The sequence below is a fragment of the Populus alba genome, chromosome 5 (assembly GCF_005239225.2).
Source record: "Populus alba chromosome 5, ASM523922v2, whole genome shotgun sequence".
Lineage (NCBI taxonomy): Eukaryota > Viridiplantae > Streptophyta > Magnoliopsida > Malpighiales > Salicaceae > Populus > Populus alba.
Window position 1 is genome coordinate 10,319,997 of NC_133288.1, and position 17,618 is coordinate 10,337,614.

At 33.0% G+C, this 17,618-nt stretch overlaps 2 protein-coding genes across 2 annotated transcripts; both read right to left on the reverse strand.

Annotated features, from left to right (window-relative positions):
- Nucleotides 1–747: 747 nt before the first annotated feature.
- Nucleotides 748–4,645, reverse strand: LOC118029983 (G-box-binding factor 1). The gene is made up of 11 exons (XM_035033989.2): nucleotides 3,966–4,645; nucleotides 3,817–3,864; nucleotides 3,645–3,734; nucleotides 3,466–3,555; nucleotides 3,165–3,322; nucleotides 3,015–3,072; nucleotides 2,728–2,776; nucleotides 2,438–2,646; nucleotides 2,000–2,077; nucleotides 1,307–1,432; nucleotides 748–1,175 (listed from the first exon to the last, which is right to left on the reverse strand). Exons 1-11 carry the CDS (start codon nucleotides 4,023–4,025, stop codon nucleotides 1,074–1,076), a joined length of 1,068 nt encoding a protein of 355 aa, XP_034889880.1. The 5' UTR covers nucleotides 4,026–4,645; the 3' UTR covers nucleotides 748–1,073.
- A 7,380-nt stretch (nucleotides 4,646–12,025) lies between these two features.
- Nucleotides 12,026–13,951, reverse strand: LOC118029986 (homeobox-leucine zipper protein ATHB-40). The gene is made up of 3 exons (XM_035033994.2): nucleotides 13,785–13,951; nucleotides 13,367–13,671; nucleotides 12,026–12,386 (listed from the first exon to the last, which is right to left on the reverse strand). Exons 1-3 carry the CDS (start codon nucleotides 13,864–13,866, stop codon nucleotides 12,159–12,161), a joined length of 615 nt encoding a protein of 204 aa, XP_034889885.1. The 5' UTR covers nucleotides 13,867–13,951; the 3' UTR covers nucleotides 12,026–12,158.
- Between the last annotated feature and the right edge of the window lie 3,667 nt (nucleotides 13,952–17,618).

Below are 17,618 nucleotides of genomic sequence, written 5' to 3' on the forward strand. Positions count from 1 at the left end.
CAAATAATATAATATTTAAAGTTGTATTTGAATCAACAAAAAATCCTAACCTTTGACCATTTTTTATACCAAACTTTAAATCAAAATTGATGCAATTACTAGAATTAATTCTTATAATTTTACTTTCATTGCACATCATAAACAAGTAAAAAACCTGACAGATTTTTCATTTAAAACTACTCGTTTTTACTTGGAAAATAAATTTTTTAGGGGTGAAAGAATTATTTTTTCAACAAACCTAAATCAAAGCTGAAAATAACCAAGTAATGAAATATTTTTTTATAATCCAATGATTATTTATAGCAAACCCAAAGCTCCTATGGCCTCAATCGCATGTGGTTTAAATCTAGAGTTTACTTTGCATAAATCTTCCTTTTAAAAATTTTTGGTAATTTATAAGTTCATTTAGCTTTTGATATATAAACTATAAGAAAATCTTAGAGATAAAAAAGTTTTTTAATTTCATAAAAACATGAGAATTAAATATTTAAAATTAATTTTTCATTCTCCCTCATATTTTAAACATGTTAACATTTAATATGAAAATAATTTTATTGAAAATTAATCTTTAATAACGCTTTAACCCTAAATATAAATAACCCCACTTTTGTTTTGACCTCAAATATAAACAATTAACGACGTCTTTTTAAACAAATTTCTAACATGCTTTATCATCGGGTTATCAAAAACTTGTTTGCACGGAAACCTGATGTCCAATAATATGACAAATTCCAGATTCCTTACAGATTAGTCAAACATCAATGCTCCTGATTATATTTGCCAGAATTAAAAGCTAACGTTAAAGAGTCCCTCTCAAGAAATGGGAGAAAGGTTCCTTTTCAGCCAACGAAGTTAACTGAATTAATAATACAATAATGCGCATGGATTCATTGAGGTTTCTAGCTCCAGTTAAGATTTTCTAAGCAAATTTTGCCGTTACAGCTGAAGGGTTAAGGGTATGGATCAGTCATGAAAACCAAAGGTCCTCTTCTCGACTAATGGTAATCATGATATCCGGGAGGAGTTCCAGAAAGTATTCTTCCGGATGCCAATTCATGCCACAGTCTTTACTGTTAACTGTCTCCCTCACCACCTTGAGACTTCGGATCTGAATCGGGGTTGGTTTGTTCAAGGTTAGCTACTGCTTCTGGTCCATACAACCGAGTCAACTCCTCCTGTTATGAAACCCGCGTTTGTTAAATGAGTGATGTCTTGTAATGATCAACTTTTGGCAAGAAGAACGATCAAACTTTAATGAATACGAAGAATGGAGTTTCAAATAAAAAGGCCAGGGACTAAAATAAACCTTAATGAAATCGTTTTCGGATTTAAGCTTGTTGCATTCTTCGGAGAGGCTCTGCAATTCATCTCTAAGATTGCAATTGTCATTGCTCAAATTCTCTACCCTGACTTGTAGCTCTTCACACTCTGCCTGGTTAAGATGAAGAGTCAAAGCAATAGATATCAGCTTTTAATAGGAGAATAAGAGCAGCAAACCTTAAGATAAAATTCAACAACAAATGTTCCCATCAGAATCATCCTCATCACCGATATGAAAAGCAACAGTATGTTGACCGACCTAAAGAAGCTTTTCTTTTATTTAAAAGAAAGATGGCAAGCAAGCTCTAAATTGGACCTTGAACTTCAAAAGGCAAGGTGATGCTCTTAAGGATCATGGGGTCAGGTTAGAGCTAGACAGTGTAAGAAAGTTCTGAAACAGTTGAAGTTGTTAAACTCTTTTTTTTCTAGGCCAGCGACTAGTGAAATTATTTCAGGACATGAGAAGTGTACTACTTAAGGCTGTTGAGGATTAGAGAATCATCCTTTGCTAGAAAAATACGAGTTTGGTAACGAATATTTTAAATAACCTGTTTTACCACTCCACCTATCACAGTCGTAAAATAAGGAAGTGGGAGATGAGCATCTGGTTTGGAACTAACAATGGTGAAGAAATAAGCAAACATTCAAAGACAAGAAAAGGTGCAAATTACAGCAGTACCTGTTTACGTAACCTTGACCTTCTGGCTGACTCTCTATTAGATTGTTTCCTCTTCTGTCTTTTCAATTCACGTTCATCCTGTCAGAACCCAAATCTATAATTCAGTGGAAGGAAAAGGAATCCAGATAGCCTAACAGCTGCATTAACAAACAGAAATGCCTCCCATAAATAACATCCTTTCTTCATCATTCTCAAAAACAAATTGACCTGTTCCTTTTGAGGTATAAGAAGGCCAGAGTTTGAATTTTCACGAAATTTGAAATATTATAAGTTAAGGAAAATACAAACGTGAAAAAATGAAAAACAAACTGCTGAAAGGTCAAACCTTTGATAAGACCATGACAGCAGAATTAATTTGATTGTTAAAAACTGAATTTTAATACATGATTTTAAACAAATGCTCAAGAATGATGCAACAAATAACTGCAGGGTTCATACTTGAATCCACTGTTCAGGCAATCCAGCAGGAACAACACCAGATGAGGCACAGGATGGATTTGGTCTCATTTTTGTAGCTCCAGAAGCAGCTGGAGATGCATTCCATAAGTCCATCCCAATGTTTAGATTAGTTGCGGGCATAGACACCACAGGCTTCCCAGGCACAGAAGTTTGGATATTTGCTCCGGTTGAGTTACTTTGTGCATTGGCTGTGAAGAAAGTCAACTTGTTTAGCAAGCTATTACAGCAAACAAACAAGAACAGATAGAGACAAGGAAGAGAAATGTCACCATCTGCTAGCATTTGGTTGAAGCTTCCTTTCTTGTTTGCAGCATTTTCCTATAATATTTAGGCAGGTTTTCATTAAATAGAATATAAATCACACTTTCCATTGGCTGGGTTAACATAGAAAACTGCAATTCCAAAAAAATTCAGGGCATCTGAATTTCTACAGCATGAACAAGCTGAAAAACCTGTTTTTGGGATAGGTCACCAATGCTTCAACAAGATCCCAGTCATTTGCACTAAACAACAAGAGCACACAGAAAGCAAAGAATAGGAGTGCACAGAAATATACCTGCTGGTTAGTATTCTCATCACTGGTATCAGATGAGCCATCTGTACCACTTTCAGCACTGTTCAGATAGCATATAGGTCAATATCACAAGAATTCAATGTATATGCATTTCAAAAGGAAAAATTACCAATAAACTTGAGCTTAACTGACCTTTGGGAGGCACCATCATTTCCTGAATCCGAAATAGCCTTTCCACTCTCTCCAGCTTTTCCTCCTGAAGTTCCCTTAGCTTTTTTAGCTGAAGCACGGTCCTTTCCGTCAGGGACCTTGCCTTCCAACTCTGTATTTGCCGGTGCTGAATTTGGTGTCTGCAAGGAAGATAATGAATATGAAACATCAGATTACCAAATAACTGGTAGGAATTCATAGGGATCCTAAATACATTTGCCATGGTAGTAAAAGGGAATATCAGCACAAGAAAAATTCTTGTATCAGAAACACTCATTATTACCGGGGCCATGTTTGGATGGGCATACACTCCCCCTGCAGGATATAAAGCTGGGTATGGAACTGGGGTTCCATAAGGTGGGATTAAAGGATGCTGAAAATTGTCAACGCAAAAGAAAATAAGTAACTTCTCTGTCAGATGAGTGGAACTGATGCTTTTCTCAAACAATAGGAGATATCCACCTGGCTTCCCCAAATATAGGGATGAGGTGTCGGTGAGGCAACTGTTGAGGCAAAAAAGGGAGGTGGGGTAGCTCCAGCACCATAATAAGCCTAAAAAAGTAGCCAAGTTATGAGCATTTAATGTTAGTGCTGCAGATATAAAAATCAATATATGAATTTGATAAGCATAAACCTGCACAGAATTTGACCAATCAGGATATGAAGGCGTTGTGGGTATTTCCTGTAAACACAATGAAGAGGGATTGGTATGATTGTCAACATGTGAATCTCTGTACATTTGTGTGTGCATTTGTGTTTGTGAGTATGAGAGAGAAAGAGAACCTGATTTGAAGATGCTGGTTTGGAAGGCTTAGCAGGTGTGCTTTCTTCCCTTGTCCCCATTTATATCAATTCAGTAAATACCACCAACTTCAACAAATTATGTTTGGATCTATTGTATCCAGAGCAATATTTATAAAGCACCTGCTAACGTCATACTAGATTACAAAACATATCATGAATTACATGCAATCATTATGAAATCAATTCTCATTACCATACATGGAAGCAATTATCATTGTGTTAAACATTAACAGGCGTACAGCCAAAGCCACCACTGCATTGACACCAATGTGCAAAAAGTATAGCAATAGTCTCTAATGAATTGGAACTAGCCATGCATCCTTAGCTAAAATGCTTATAGCTAGCTCACTACCTCTCTTGGTGTTAAGAAGACATTGTCATCACTCGTTGCAATTAAAAAATCATGCTATCAATCACTTTCCACATATCACATGACATTTTGGTGGGGGAAAAATTACTGCTCACAAGATTCACCCTCGAACATGGGATGAAGACGGTGACTGTGTTGCAAGACAAGCATTGAGGAAGAAATGGAGAAACTAAAAAAAAAGAAGAAAACTTTAATATACTTAATACTTAACAACTCAACAGAGCCATAATCCCAACCATGTATACATGGACATGCCCACAAGCCTTTGTAGGTGAAGTTCCCTTTCAAAATCAACAAGTCTCTTGGTCACTTATAGTGACCAATCAAACCCTTGTCAATGCTCACACAAATGACCTTCACAACCAGAATAATGCAATAGTGTCTCATAGTAATCTCATAAATCCCTACATAATCTGGACCAGGGCTCAACTACAATATACATTCTAAAGCAACCCTGCTCCATTCCTATTGGCCATGGTTATTTCACTTGTAGTCAACCTGTAAACAATCAGTTTTCAATCTACATTACCATTTATGATTTATCTTCTCCATCACCAGCGGACATCTCCGTTGCTTAAGTCCTAATACTTCAAAAAGATATAAAACAACAGTAAAGAATATTTAAAGATCCATCGGCAGGCAAAAAAGGAACCATCATTACTGGAAATATTATTTTACATTATGCCCAATTTTTTAATAGATTAGTGAGTGCTTCGTAAGAAAAAATGCAGCACTTCAAGTGTCCAAAAAAGATAATCTTCACTTCATATGCAAGCTGTGTCCCTGCTATTCTGAAGCTTCACCAACATCAAAAAGCTGATACCATTTTTGCTCATCGAAACAGGCATCAGTTCATTACAATCAATCCATAACTTAGCCAAAAAGTATAAAAAATCCTTTCCAAGGGAAATTAACACTACATTAAGCTCCTCCATTACAAGTACTACTTACAACAGATTATAGTCACTATCTTCATCCAAAGAGCACGCTTTATATGATCTTCTTTGGAGATATGGGAAATATTTGAACTTTCACCAATTTCAAGAATGCAGGCGTAGCATCCAAAATGAGTTTCTTATAGTCAGGTTAAATTGTAAGAACCACACCCCTTACAATAATAAGCCCTAGAGTTGACTATTAGTACCTTTAATTATAATAAGCTAAAAGAAGTTTATTAGTGTCAATCAAATCATCAGTGTTCTTCAAGAACATCCTCCTGCCACATGCCCATTGTAATCATAGATTTATTGTAGGTCCCACAATAGAATTAAAGAAAATTAATTAATATTGTATCAATATATATAAAGAAAATTGATTTATCATCAACAGTCTCTACCAAAAATGCATGAGCAAACAGCCACTGTATTTATGATTCATTACTCATTTGTCATTGTTCTGTAGGTTAATCTATTACCGCTGCTTATTAGGGGAAAATAGCATTTTTCTATCCAGAATGATCCCCACTCTCCCATACGACCTAACTGTTATCTTGACATGACTAAAATCCAAAGAGTCATCTTACCTCTTGCTATAACCAAACAAAATGCATAAAATCCATTTCAGCCATTTGTCAATAGCTTCCTGTATTTTCTCATTCTGTCAAGCCTAGTTAGTATTAGATCTTTACGACTCTGATCTCAGTTAAATAAAGCTATCATAGATAAGTTTCTTTAAATAGACCAGCAGCAAGCATCACAAACATGCCCTAACTTACACTGAATCTCTCTAAAATGTTCTCTAATGACTAGAATATACCTTATTATTACACACAATAGCCTAAAATTTCAAGCTCGAAGCATAAATATTTTTACTAGTACAAACTAAAATAAAGCTTTAATAAGTACAATAATGAAATGTACAGCAGAACTAGCTATTTCCTAACAATAGCAACCTTAAAAACTGAAAACAAAAAAAGACCCATTCATTAAAACATAAGCAAAACACAAAACAAATTCATAAACAAAAACTTTATCAAAATAGCACAAAAAAAAAGAGGAAAGGAAACAAACCCACTACATACTACCATAAAATAGAACTAAATAATCCCATAACATGATAAATCAAACTACAGGAAAAAACCAGAAGCTCTAGTACATCACAGAAAAAAGATATGAAATGGTTGAGAGCAGAGCAACAAGAGGCACCTTAGTTTCATGCCTGAAGAGAGAGGAGAAAAAAGAGTGAGTGGAAGGTCCAAGTTGGATGAAATAAGCCTCCTGTGTGCTAGTAAAAAGAACTTCCCTTTCTTTTCTCTCTTTTCTTTTTCTCTGAGAAAGATAAGACGGGCTGAGATTCAAGTGAGAGAATATATTAAACAGACAAAAGAGTCAAACAGAAGAATACGCAGATCCTCTTGCGCTGCCTTGCTATTAATCATTTCCTCTATGTCGTTGGGGCTCTCTCCAAAAAACAGGTGAAGGAGTTTTGGCTGTTAGAACCTCAGAATTTTAGGATCTTTTATGGAGAAGACGAGCGAGGAGTGATGATGGTGGGGTCTATATGGTATATAGTTGGGATCCCTAACCTTACATATCTATACCTGTATTGGGTCCCCTAAAACTATCTTAATTCCGAAATCATTCCTCTAGTTCTATTTATTGAACTTATATTTTGCGGCTCCTTAAAAGATGAAAACCACTGTCTGATGATATATACAATATGATAGCCCTTTAATACATTTCATAATTTCTAAAATTTCCGGATTCCACCCTCGGACCAAAGGTAATACCCATGTGAAATAGATAAAATAATGCAATCTTATGGCTTCAGAGGAGCTTAAACAATCATCCTACTTTAACGAGACTAAGGACATCTATTATCTATATTTACTCTCGGTTAGCGAATTCAATTTTTTTGGTTACCTTTTTATCTAGGAGAAAATGTGTTGCTATATCCTCCCCCTCTCCCCTTTCCCTGTTGGTGAAATTTAAGCACAGATTCTACGTGGGGCGGGTATGATTATCTTAGATACAAGTGAGCATTCAAATATCATAAACACTCAGGGTTCAAAATTAATACAAACACCGAAACCAAACTAAAAACGCTTTACATAAATAAGTAGAAGTAATGAGGAATGCAGCCATAATCATCAGTCATTAATGAGTTGTTCGAGCTGGTTAAGTTCTACTTTTACAATTAACAAAAGTTTTTAATTAAAAAAAATGAAGTCTTATAGACACTATAAAATATTATTTGAAAAGATTAGATACTTATTCCAGTTAAGAGAATATTTTTTAATAAAAATTTTATAGCTGATCTAAATAACTCTTCACATAAATTTCAAATACATAACATATCTTTCTTTACCGTCATTTCAATTAAATAATTTATACACTTTAGATTGTGACACTATCAATCAGACAGAGTGAGAGATAAGCTAGTCGCGCGGTTTTGTTTGACAATAGATGACACTTACTGTCGAGAGACTAAGAGATAAAGGAAATGCCCAGCATGTCCCATGTTCCCCGTACTGACTGGATCTAGAGCATATTTCTTCATTGAATTTCCAATGATAGCTATCGGTACATGAGAATTGTGATTATTGGATGACTCGTGATTGGACAAATCCGTCACTCTCCCCTATCGAATGGAATAACACAAATTAATCTAAAATTAATTATACATAAGCTTAATTGAACAAAAAAACTATTAGTGTGTTGAAAAACACGGTGATTCTCATGTATAACTTAACCTTGGGATCTCATCTTGGTTAGATCCAGGCAACCGGATAAAATAGATCATCTGCTAGAACTCAAGGCGGTCGCAGTTTGAAAAAAAAATAGAGGTTAAGCTTAATAAAATTTGGAAATGCTGTGACCTAATGTCTGACAGACTTGTGACAGAATTAACCCCGGTTGTAAATTTTGATTGACTTTCTGCTTCTTATTTTTTAATAATCTAAAAAACGAATGGATCGTCGGTATATTTGCGATTTTTTGTTATAAATAAATTATAACAAAACAAAGCAATTACCCTTGTGACCTGTCAAAACACTGAAACCCGGGCCTTGAACTGGACCAAGTTCTAAAAACTATAGAAAAAAAACTAGTATTATCCTACCATTAAGAGCTTAATTAACATTAATTAGTTAGATGGTTAGTTAACAACAGCAAACATACAACATTAAAAATCACAACAAGCTGTTGTCCTAACTGTATTTTCTTGCTTTGCAGTCTAGACATGAGCTGTGATTTTATCTGTGTTTTCTTTCAGGTTATGTATTGGTCTTAAAAAATGGATGCAATACATCTCAAAGAAGAAGAGAAAAAAAATTAGAAGAGCTTTTATATACCAAAGAGAAAGGCAATTTTTTTTCAAGCAAAATGGCACCAATGTGCAAAGTGCCTCAACAACATTATTCTAACCAACATACAAACAACTTCATACTTTTTCATTTTATCAACAAAAAAATTAACATGCAACTCAATTACATGCCTACATGAAAAACAACTTCATGTCCATAAAAAAAAAAAGGATAAAATAACATATCAGGTAAGCACAATACTTCAAATGAATCTGCACTCCTCAAGAGACCCTAGCCACAAACATAGTTGTCTCCATCAATTTTCTTTCGAGTCTCAGACTCATTCACATGCTCTCCATCATGAAAATAAAACTTAAACAAAATATCCACGAAACTCAACCAACTCTTAAACACCATTCCTAAAGTATGGAAGAATTTTTATTTGACACAAAATGTTACATACTCGCCTTTCCAAGCATTTTATAACTAGGAAGGTCAACCTGAATAACTATAATGGTCTCAAAAATCCTATAGAGCTTATAAAAAATGTTAGAAATATTTTGGAATCGATGACAACAAAGAATGATGTCATATGCAAGATTTTCCCTTCAACATTTTATGGATGTCTTAAGGCATGGTATCATAGCTTTGCTCTTAGCTCCATCCTAGGTCTTTATAATCTTTTTGTGGAGTTCATCTCTTATTTCAACACTAATATTCTAACTAAAAAAACACAATTAAACCCTTTACTATTACACAATTGAGAGAATAAAAAGACTATAACAAGAAAATGTTAAGCAAAAAATATGCTCAAGTCTATCATCACTAAAGTCTTGATCAGTGAAGTCTATAACTACTCATTATGGGAACTCTTATACACTTTCCATGACAAAACACTTATTATCATAAAACAAATGATGGAGAACCATGTTCAAGTAAAGGAAGCCAACATGACTAGATGGGGTCACCATCATTTTTAAAGAGCAGAATCTTCACAATATCACTAGTCTCTTACTAGAGCATAAAATAAAAACACCAAATGACACTTTCATGATCACTAGACATTTTTTGAACTTTTAACCACACTCACATTTTATGTTCTTCTAAGCTAGACATTTTCAGTTCTAGAAGATGTTTGTAATGACTAGCAAAGTTTTTATGCTCCTCATCACTAGGATTGAATGATTTTATATATATATATATATATATATATATATATTATATATAGTATATATATTATATGAATGGTATTTATGCTAAATCATTTGCTAGTTGGTTTTCATGTCTAAAAGTTTTGGTTTATCACTAAGTTATTACTTGTTCAACATTACCTTTTAAGTTTTTATATTTTTAAAAAAATATATGATACGTAGGACACTTATACATATCACTAAGAGTCATATCCTAGGCTTGTCAAATCATCTATTTGATTTTTTTCATGTTGATTGTACTTTTTTCTAGCACTAACATTAATCTATTGTTTATTGTGATCGATCGAACTTGATGCTTTAGAGCTCTCAATTTCTAATAAGTCCATCAAGCTTCGAGGTATCAAGTTTCATTTTTTAAAAAACAGTTAAAATAAGATTCTTTAACCTATTAAATACAAGAACTTAACTCATAGTTTTAAGGTAGGATCAACTTTTTATTTATCCCCGTGCCCCGAATCTAAACCCGAAACAATTGAATCAGAGCTATTTGACTCGACCCAAGCCTACCAAAATGCCAGATCAAGTAAAGAAAGGTTCTCATTTTCTAAAACTCTTTCAATGCCTTTGCAGAAGAAAAGAAAAAACAAGCCATATGCTATTCCGATCCTTCGAAACCATGTAGGCAACCGTACTATGAAAAGGCCTACGATGTAGCTGGTGTGCCTGCTAGATAAACAGGCTATTGGTCTGGATGTGATGTCCATGCGGGCCTCTGGAGAACAAGGCTTTCCAGATTTAAGGACAATATGGCCGACAGAGACTGTAACATGGTTGCCATCCAGTTCCCACATTCTGATGATAAACCCAACAACAACTACATTCGAGACAAGGACAAACCAGAAGTGGTCTTATCCTGTTAGCTAACTTACCCTTTCACATGAAGTTTGTTGCCTTTTGTCCCTTTTCGATAGTATAGATTTGAGCTACGTGTGATCAAAATGTGTTTGGGTTTGAGAAAAAAAAAATTTCATTGGATTGAAAAAAAAATAATGATATCAAAACTATTAAAAAAAAAAAAGCTTTTTTAAAAATATTAATTGAATGATTAACATTATAATTATATAACACTGAAAACAAGTAAGAGAGATTTGCAACTGTTCACAATAATAAAATAATCGAGTCACTGTTCATGGTATTTTTTCGTCCTCATACTTTAAAAATGTTTTAATGTACGGTTTTTAGTTTTTAATTTACATTATCACATGTGTGTTATGAAAAGAATTATTTTTAAGCTGTATGAAGATTGCTATTATGGAATAAAATTGTAGGGTTTGGTTTTAAAAAATAAACAATTTGGTTTGATTTGATTTTTAGTTTTTAGGCTAATTAAAGTTTTTTCCATTGGAAATTAGGTTATTTAGGTTCTAAGAATGTTCCTTTTTTTTTTTTTTTTTTTGTGTTTTTAGCTTTTTTAAAAGTAGTAATTGGCTTTTTAGAATTCAACCCTGGTTTTTTTTTTCTTTTTTTATCATTTTTGTGTTAGTGAACAACATTTTTGTTTGCTTAATCAAACAAGGTTTTATCTATTCTATTTTTAATAATAAATAAATAAAATATACAGGATGAAAATAAAAAATATTTTATTTTTTTGTTATTATCAATTTTTTATATTTTGACAAATTAATTAATCTTTTATTTTATTTTTAATACAATGGCATATAAATTATCGAACCATTATTATTTTCTTATCTAAAAAATGCTTCAAAATCATGGTCAAGGTAGAAAATAAATAAGTTTAAAAAAACCAAAAGGGAGCTATGGCTAAGGAAAAGGATGGTTTTTCTTCTGAATTTAAATCATTTAAACTTATTATGAATATTTATTTTAAGTCTTTTATTCAAATAACCATATTTTTAATCAAAACAATTTCATCAAGATAAAAAAAAAATGTATGAACAAAAAGAATTTGACCGGTTTTTGCTCGAGAACTTAAAACCATTTAAATTCTTATATAATTAGTATTTATTTTATTATATAAAATAAAATAAAATATAGGTTTCGAAAAAACCAGTATTTTTTAAAAACATTTTCACTATATATTGATAATAAAAAAACCTGCACTCTAAGAAATAAACTGGGATGTGGTGTGTTGATGACTTTTGCTTCTTGTTGATCAGAGGTTTCTTGCTTGTTGGTTCTGCGCTTGTCTCAGAAACATCTTCTAGCATGAAAACACGCACACAAAACATGAGAACAGCTACTGTTTGCAGGCAAACTATATAATTAAAACTGGCATGCATTTCCAATTTCTAGCTAGACGAAGACACCTCCTGGTAGACTTGACGAGGAAGATTTTTACATTAGGCTGTTGCTTAATCACTATCTACATCCTAAAAAAGGTTAGCCAGTCACATATACTGATTAATCCATTCCATTCCGGGAATGTAATTGTTTTCTGGTGGCATGTAGAAAGCATCTCCATATCCTTCCAGTACTGCAAATTCTCCCAGAAATGGGGGCTCCATGGCCATTGACAGGGATGAACTGGGACTGCTGGTGGAAACCCTATCAGCACGGTCTGATAGCCTTTGGATCTCCTTTTCTGCTCTAGAGAGTTGTTCCTTGAGCTTTAAAACCTGCAATTAATGAACCCGTATATCATTAATTATGTAAAAAACACTGAAAATTGGAATAATTTGACATGTTCTGATGAAGGTATGCTTGTTCCATCAGTCTAGCTTGGACAATGGCGTGCCTCGTCGCGCTCGTGGAGCAGTGGATTTGAAGGGCCCGACCCAATACTATTTAGCTTTAAACAACGTTGTACGAACTCATGAACCACATTGTAGAATTTTGTTGTAAAAAAATGGCAATTTTCTGTTCATTTTCAATGTTTTGGTTCACTTTTATGATGAATTTTCCTCTGAATCCTAATCCATTAGGCTGACTTTCTCCGAGCCTAGGGCCCATGTACGTTCGAGAATGGACGGTGTGCTTGGCATTGTTACCAGACTACAGTTCATTAATTTTTGTTTTTCTATTTTAAACTAATTTTTTAAAAATGTTTTCTGATCTCCTTTTCTATTTTAAATTAATATTATCCCAGAAACGAACCAGACCAGATCAGAAGGAAAACAAAACAACAAAAAAAAGTATGCCAAAGAGAAGAAGACATGCAAGAAATTAACCAGTGAATTCCTAGACTAGTAGAATCTTGCGTATGCAGGCAGGGGGGCGGAAGCATGTAAGAGAACTCAAATTGGAGTCCTAATTTTATCATTTTGCATGAAAAAAACCAACGAGGTACGTGAGTCTACTTTTATTTTATTTGGTATTAAATAAGATATATAAGCATAGTTGACCTTAAACAACTCAATTTCATCAAGTAATTAATTAAATAGTTTCACTAAGTTGATCAGTGCTTCTTCATTGCTAATAATATACCTAATAAAACAGTAAAATATAGCACTTGATCAAGCAATTAGCTATACTCAATTTCTTCCTCTGGTGTAATAAAAGAAAACGAATGATCCAAATCACTGAGCCTTAATAGACTAATAAAGTACTTAAGAAACATGTTCTTAAACATACAGAGAAAGACTAGAGAGAGATTGACCTCGGATTCAAGCAGGCATTTCTCGACAACTATGCTCTCATGGGCTGTCTTCAACTTTGTGTATTCCTCCTCTAGCTTCTTGTTCTTCCACCTTGCCCTTCGGTTTTGAAACCAAACCGCAACTTGACGAGGGTCAAGCCCCAAATCTGAAGCAAGCTTCTCCTTCCTCTCGGTTTCCAACTTATGTTCATCACCAAAAGTCATTTCTAGGAAATTAACTTGCTCAGCACTAAGTTTCCTCTTCCTTGCGCCACCAACACCTTCTCCTGTGTTCTTCTTTCGCCTTCGTCGTGGTTTAGATTCACCTAAACATGTCCAAGAGCACATGTTAAGGAAACACTATCAACTTATTTACAAGCTCATGATCAAAACACAAGAAATTGTGATGGCTGCTTGGTTTTCATGTATCAGTACTAACCTTGTTTTGGAACCATTTGAGTGTATAAACCGGGGTACAATTGAGATATGAGTGCTATGTGATCTTCAACCTTGTGATTCATGGTGGTTGTCCTCCTATTGGTTGTCTTCCTCTCTTTTCCTCTTATCTCAGCACTCAAGATAATTATGATGGTGTTCTAGGTGTTGAAGAAGGAGTGGGCAGCCTTGAGAAACATGAAGGTTCATTTTATAAGGGTGGAGTAGGACTTAAGTGGGTGTTTGTCAAAACGGGCTTTCTTGAAACTTAGGTGGTGAGGACTTTAATTTCCGTGCTAATTTCAACAATGCCATTCATGCACCTTGACCAGAATATAGGTTAAGAAGAAGATGTCAACATCCCTCTAAAAGCCCTCCCTTTCTTTTACCATTTCTTTGCTAGTAAAAATAATCGAATATGCAAGTGAATAAAGAATCTCTCTCTCTATGTGTGTGTGTGTGTCTATATATATATATATATATGGATGAAAACATGATTAATTTGAATGAGCATCTACATGAAATTAACTACTCTAGCTTGATGGAAACCAAAAAATAAAAAATACAATCACTTTATGTGCTCACAAATTTTACCAATTCTGTAAACATATCTAAATTGGGTCAAAATTTCACAATTATTCATTGACGGGCATGATCAGCCTTTAATTATTAATTGGGCATTAACCCCCTCCCTAGCTATGGCATGTAATAATTAATAGGTTTGTTCTAGGCTTTCCTAATTAGGTAATTAGTGAAGGATGAACAAAGAGCTCACACTACCTTGTAATTTCATACGGGTTAAGATCCCAAACCTGACCACTGATGTTAATAAACAATTTGGTACGATTGTCCTCTGCATTTGGAGATGCAACTTACTTTTGTTGTCCGATTAGGTGGCATTCTCCTCTCCCCCCGTCCATCCTCACTAGCCAAGTCGCACTCTTTTAGCTTGGCTACTAGAAATTTACATGTGGTATGCTATGCTACAGATCAATTAATTTATTTTTATAAATATATAAAAATATTCAAGTTTGTAAATTTACTTTTAATAAAAAAAAAAAGAAAACCATATAATGATTGATTTAACATGACTTAGTTGACATGGCAGATCCAAAAACAAATCGAATAATCGAGAAAAATATAATTTAACTAAGAAAAAATCAACACGTCATTTTTAAAAAAATATTAAAACGATAACATATTAAATTGACTCGGATCAACTCAGGTTAACTTGTTAAATCTGTTACTTAGATCATGAGACCTTAATAATCTTATAAAAAACAAATTAAGAAAAAAAATATATTAAACTCAATTATCAATCAACCTAATATTGTAGAATGAAATTAAAAACTAAATCCAATTAAAAAAAATATCAAGTCAACTCAAGTTAACCTTTCAAACCTGGATCATGAGATCGAGATAACCCCATAAAAAATATATCGAAACAAAAAAAAAGACACAAAAACCCATCCAAGTCAATAAAACAAGCTCGTGACCTGAGTTATGAAATTAGAAAAACCTCATAAAATGTACACTTAAACAAATTATAAAACTCAATTCTCGGTTAATCTAATACTAAAGGATGAGCTAAAAAAAGAAAAAAAAATCATACTCAATCAATTTAACTTGCAACCCAAGTTATAAGATTATGATAACTCTTAGAAAGCAAATAAAAAATAAATTATGAAGTTAAGTTCTCAATCAACCCAATGTTAAAGGATTAAATTAAAAATAAGATCAAATAAAAAAAAGAATAAAAATAATGATTCGAGTCAACCCGGGTTAACCTATCAAATTCGGGTGAGAAGACTGGGATAACTCCATAGAAAAAAAATCAGAACAATGAACCTCTTTCTCTCTTCTTCATCATTTCTAATTACTTTCTCATCTCTCAAACTCAATGATTAATAAAATGTGAGTGAAATAAAGTTTTGTACTATATCATATACTTTTCAAACTCAAGAGATCAAAATAGACATGGGTCAAATTCTTAAGGCTAAAAGGCATTGATACCATTTTTTTTAAAGGCTTTTATTTTACCAAGCTTTAGTTTTAATCCCCGCATTTTTATTTCCTTTGAAATACAAAAAAAAAAACTTTTTTTTAAATCAAGAACTAACCTAATGCCATAAATTTTTTTTTATATTACAATAACCTAAGAGAAAACAATATAAAATAAACCATCACTTTGAATTACCAATCAACACAAAATGAAATGATGATTTTTTTTAAAAAAAAGCTTGATTGTTGGACTAAAAAAAAAGAAAATAAAGGACAAAAGAAGAATGTTTGTTTTTTCTTTTTAAAGAAAAGGCTGCCACTCCACCTCACTTTTAATTTGGGTCCCCTCATTTTTTATTATTCACAAACTAATTTGAAATCATCTTTGGAAAATCAAGAATCAACTTAATGACATGATTTTTTTTTAGATCATGAGAAACTAAAAAAAAGAAGCACGAAATAAATCTTCACCTCCAATCACCAACCAACATAATGTGAAATGCTATGACTAAAAAAAATCAATGACTGAAGTTAAAATTTTTTTAAGCAAATCTACAATGAATCTTTTCATAAGCCATAGTATTTTACTTATGGCCATTCTTTTTAAAGCATCTAGCTTAATCTCAATTGTTGCTATACCACATATAGGATATATGCAATAATAAAACTCATAGGCTGAAAAAAAATATCTTTGTCATTTGAGAATTTTTTTAATTTAACATGTTGTTTCATCAAAAACCTTGTATTATTGAGTTTTTTGAATAAATTTACTAGTTATTAAATTAACTCGAGTTTGAAACTAATATATTTTGCTGTTAGAGAATATTTTTTTATTCTAGCTTGGGTGATTAAAAAAAAAACCTATGTTATTGAATTTTTGGATTAATTTGTTAGTTATCAAGTTAACTTGTGCAAATTAAATAACAGTCAAGACTCGAGAGTAATTTTGGAGATGGCTGAAGCTCAAGCTGAAGCCAAGTCTAGGATTGATGGGCTCGACAAGCTGATCGATAAAAAAAAAACTAAGTGGTAGCCTCTCTCTTCCTAGTTCATAGAAAATTGGGTGTGCGTGTGTGAGAGAGAGAGAGACAAGCTGGCCGAGGAAAAGGCACATGGGCGGCCACTAATCACTTCTACGCGTCTCAACCCCAAGAAAACTCACGGGGGGACCACATAACATAAAATCCACGTGTAGCTTTTCAATAGCTGTAGATATTTTACTACAGCACATGCCCACCAATAGTACTCCTCTTATGTTCACATTTACCACTACTAGTCGCCCTAAATTAACCCCCCTTGAAAAGCTAACCCCGACCATTAATATCTAGGGGATAGTGGCAAATTAATAAGGATATTAGTAGTTAATTTTTCCAATTTAGCAGTTAACTAGGGGGTAGTGGCAAATTAATAAGGATATTAGTAGTTAATTTTTCCAATTTAGCAGTTAACTAGGGAGTAGTGACAATTAATATCTAGTGTACCAAAGTAAGGTTAACATGAGGTTGATAATATATTTAATTAAATCGAGCATTTGTTTTTGTGGTTGAACTGCTTTTTATTTTAAAAGCATCATATTGATAATTTTTATGTATTTTTTTTCAAGGTTTTGATGTTAATTTTTTTAAAAAATATTATTTTAATGTAGTTTTAATTGAAAAAATAATTTTGGAAAATATTCTACTTATTATTTATAGAGGTTTTGCTTCATATACATAGGCAATTTGAGTCTTTAATTTTTAGACATAAAAATAGGGATTTATACCATGCAATTGATTTTCAAAAAACATGTGAAAATATAGATTAGATTAAGGGGAAATAAATGCTACTTTTATTTGTC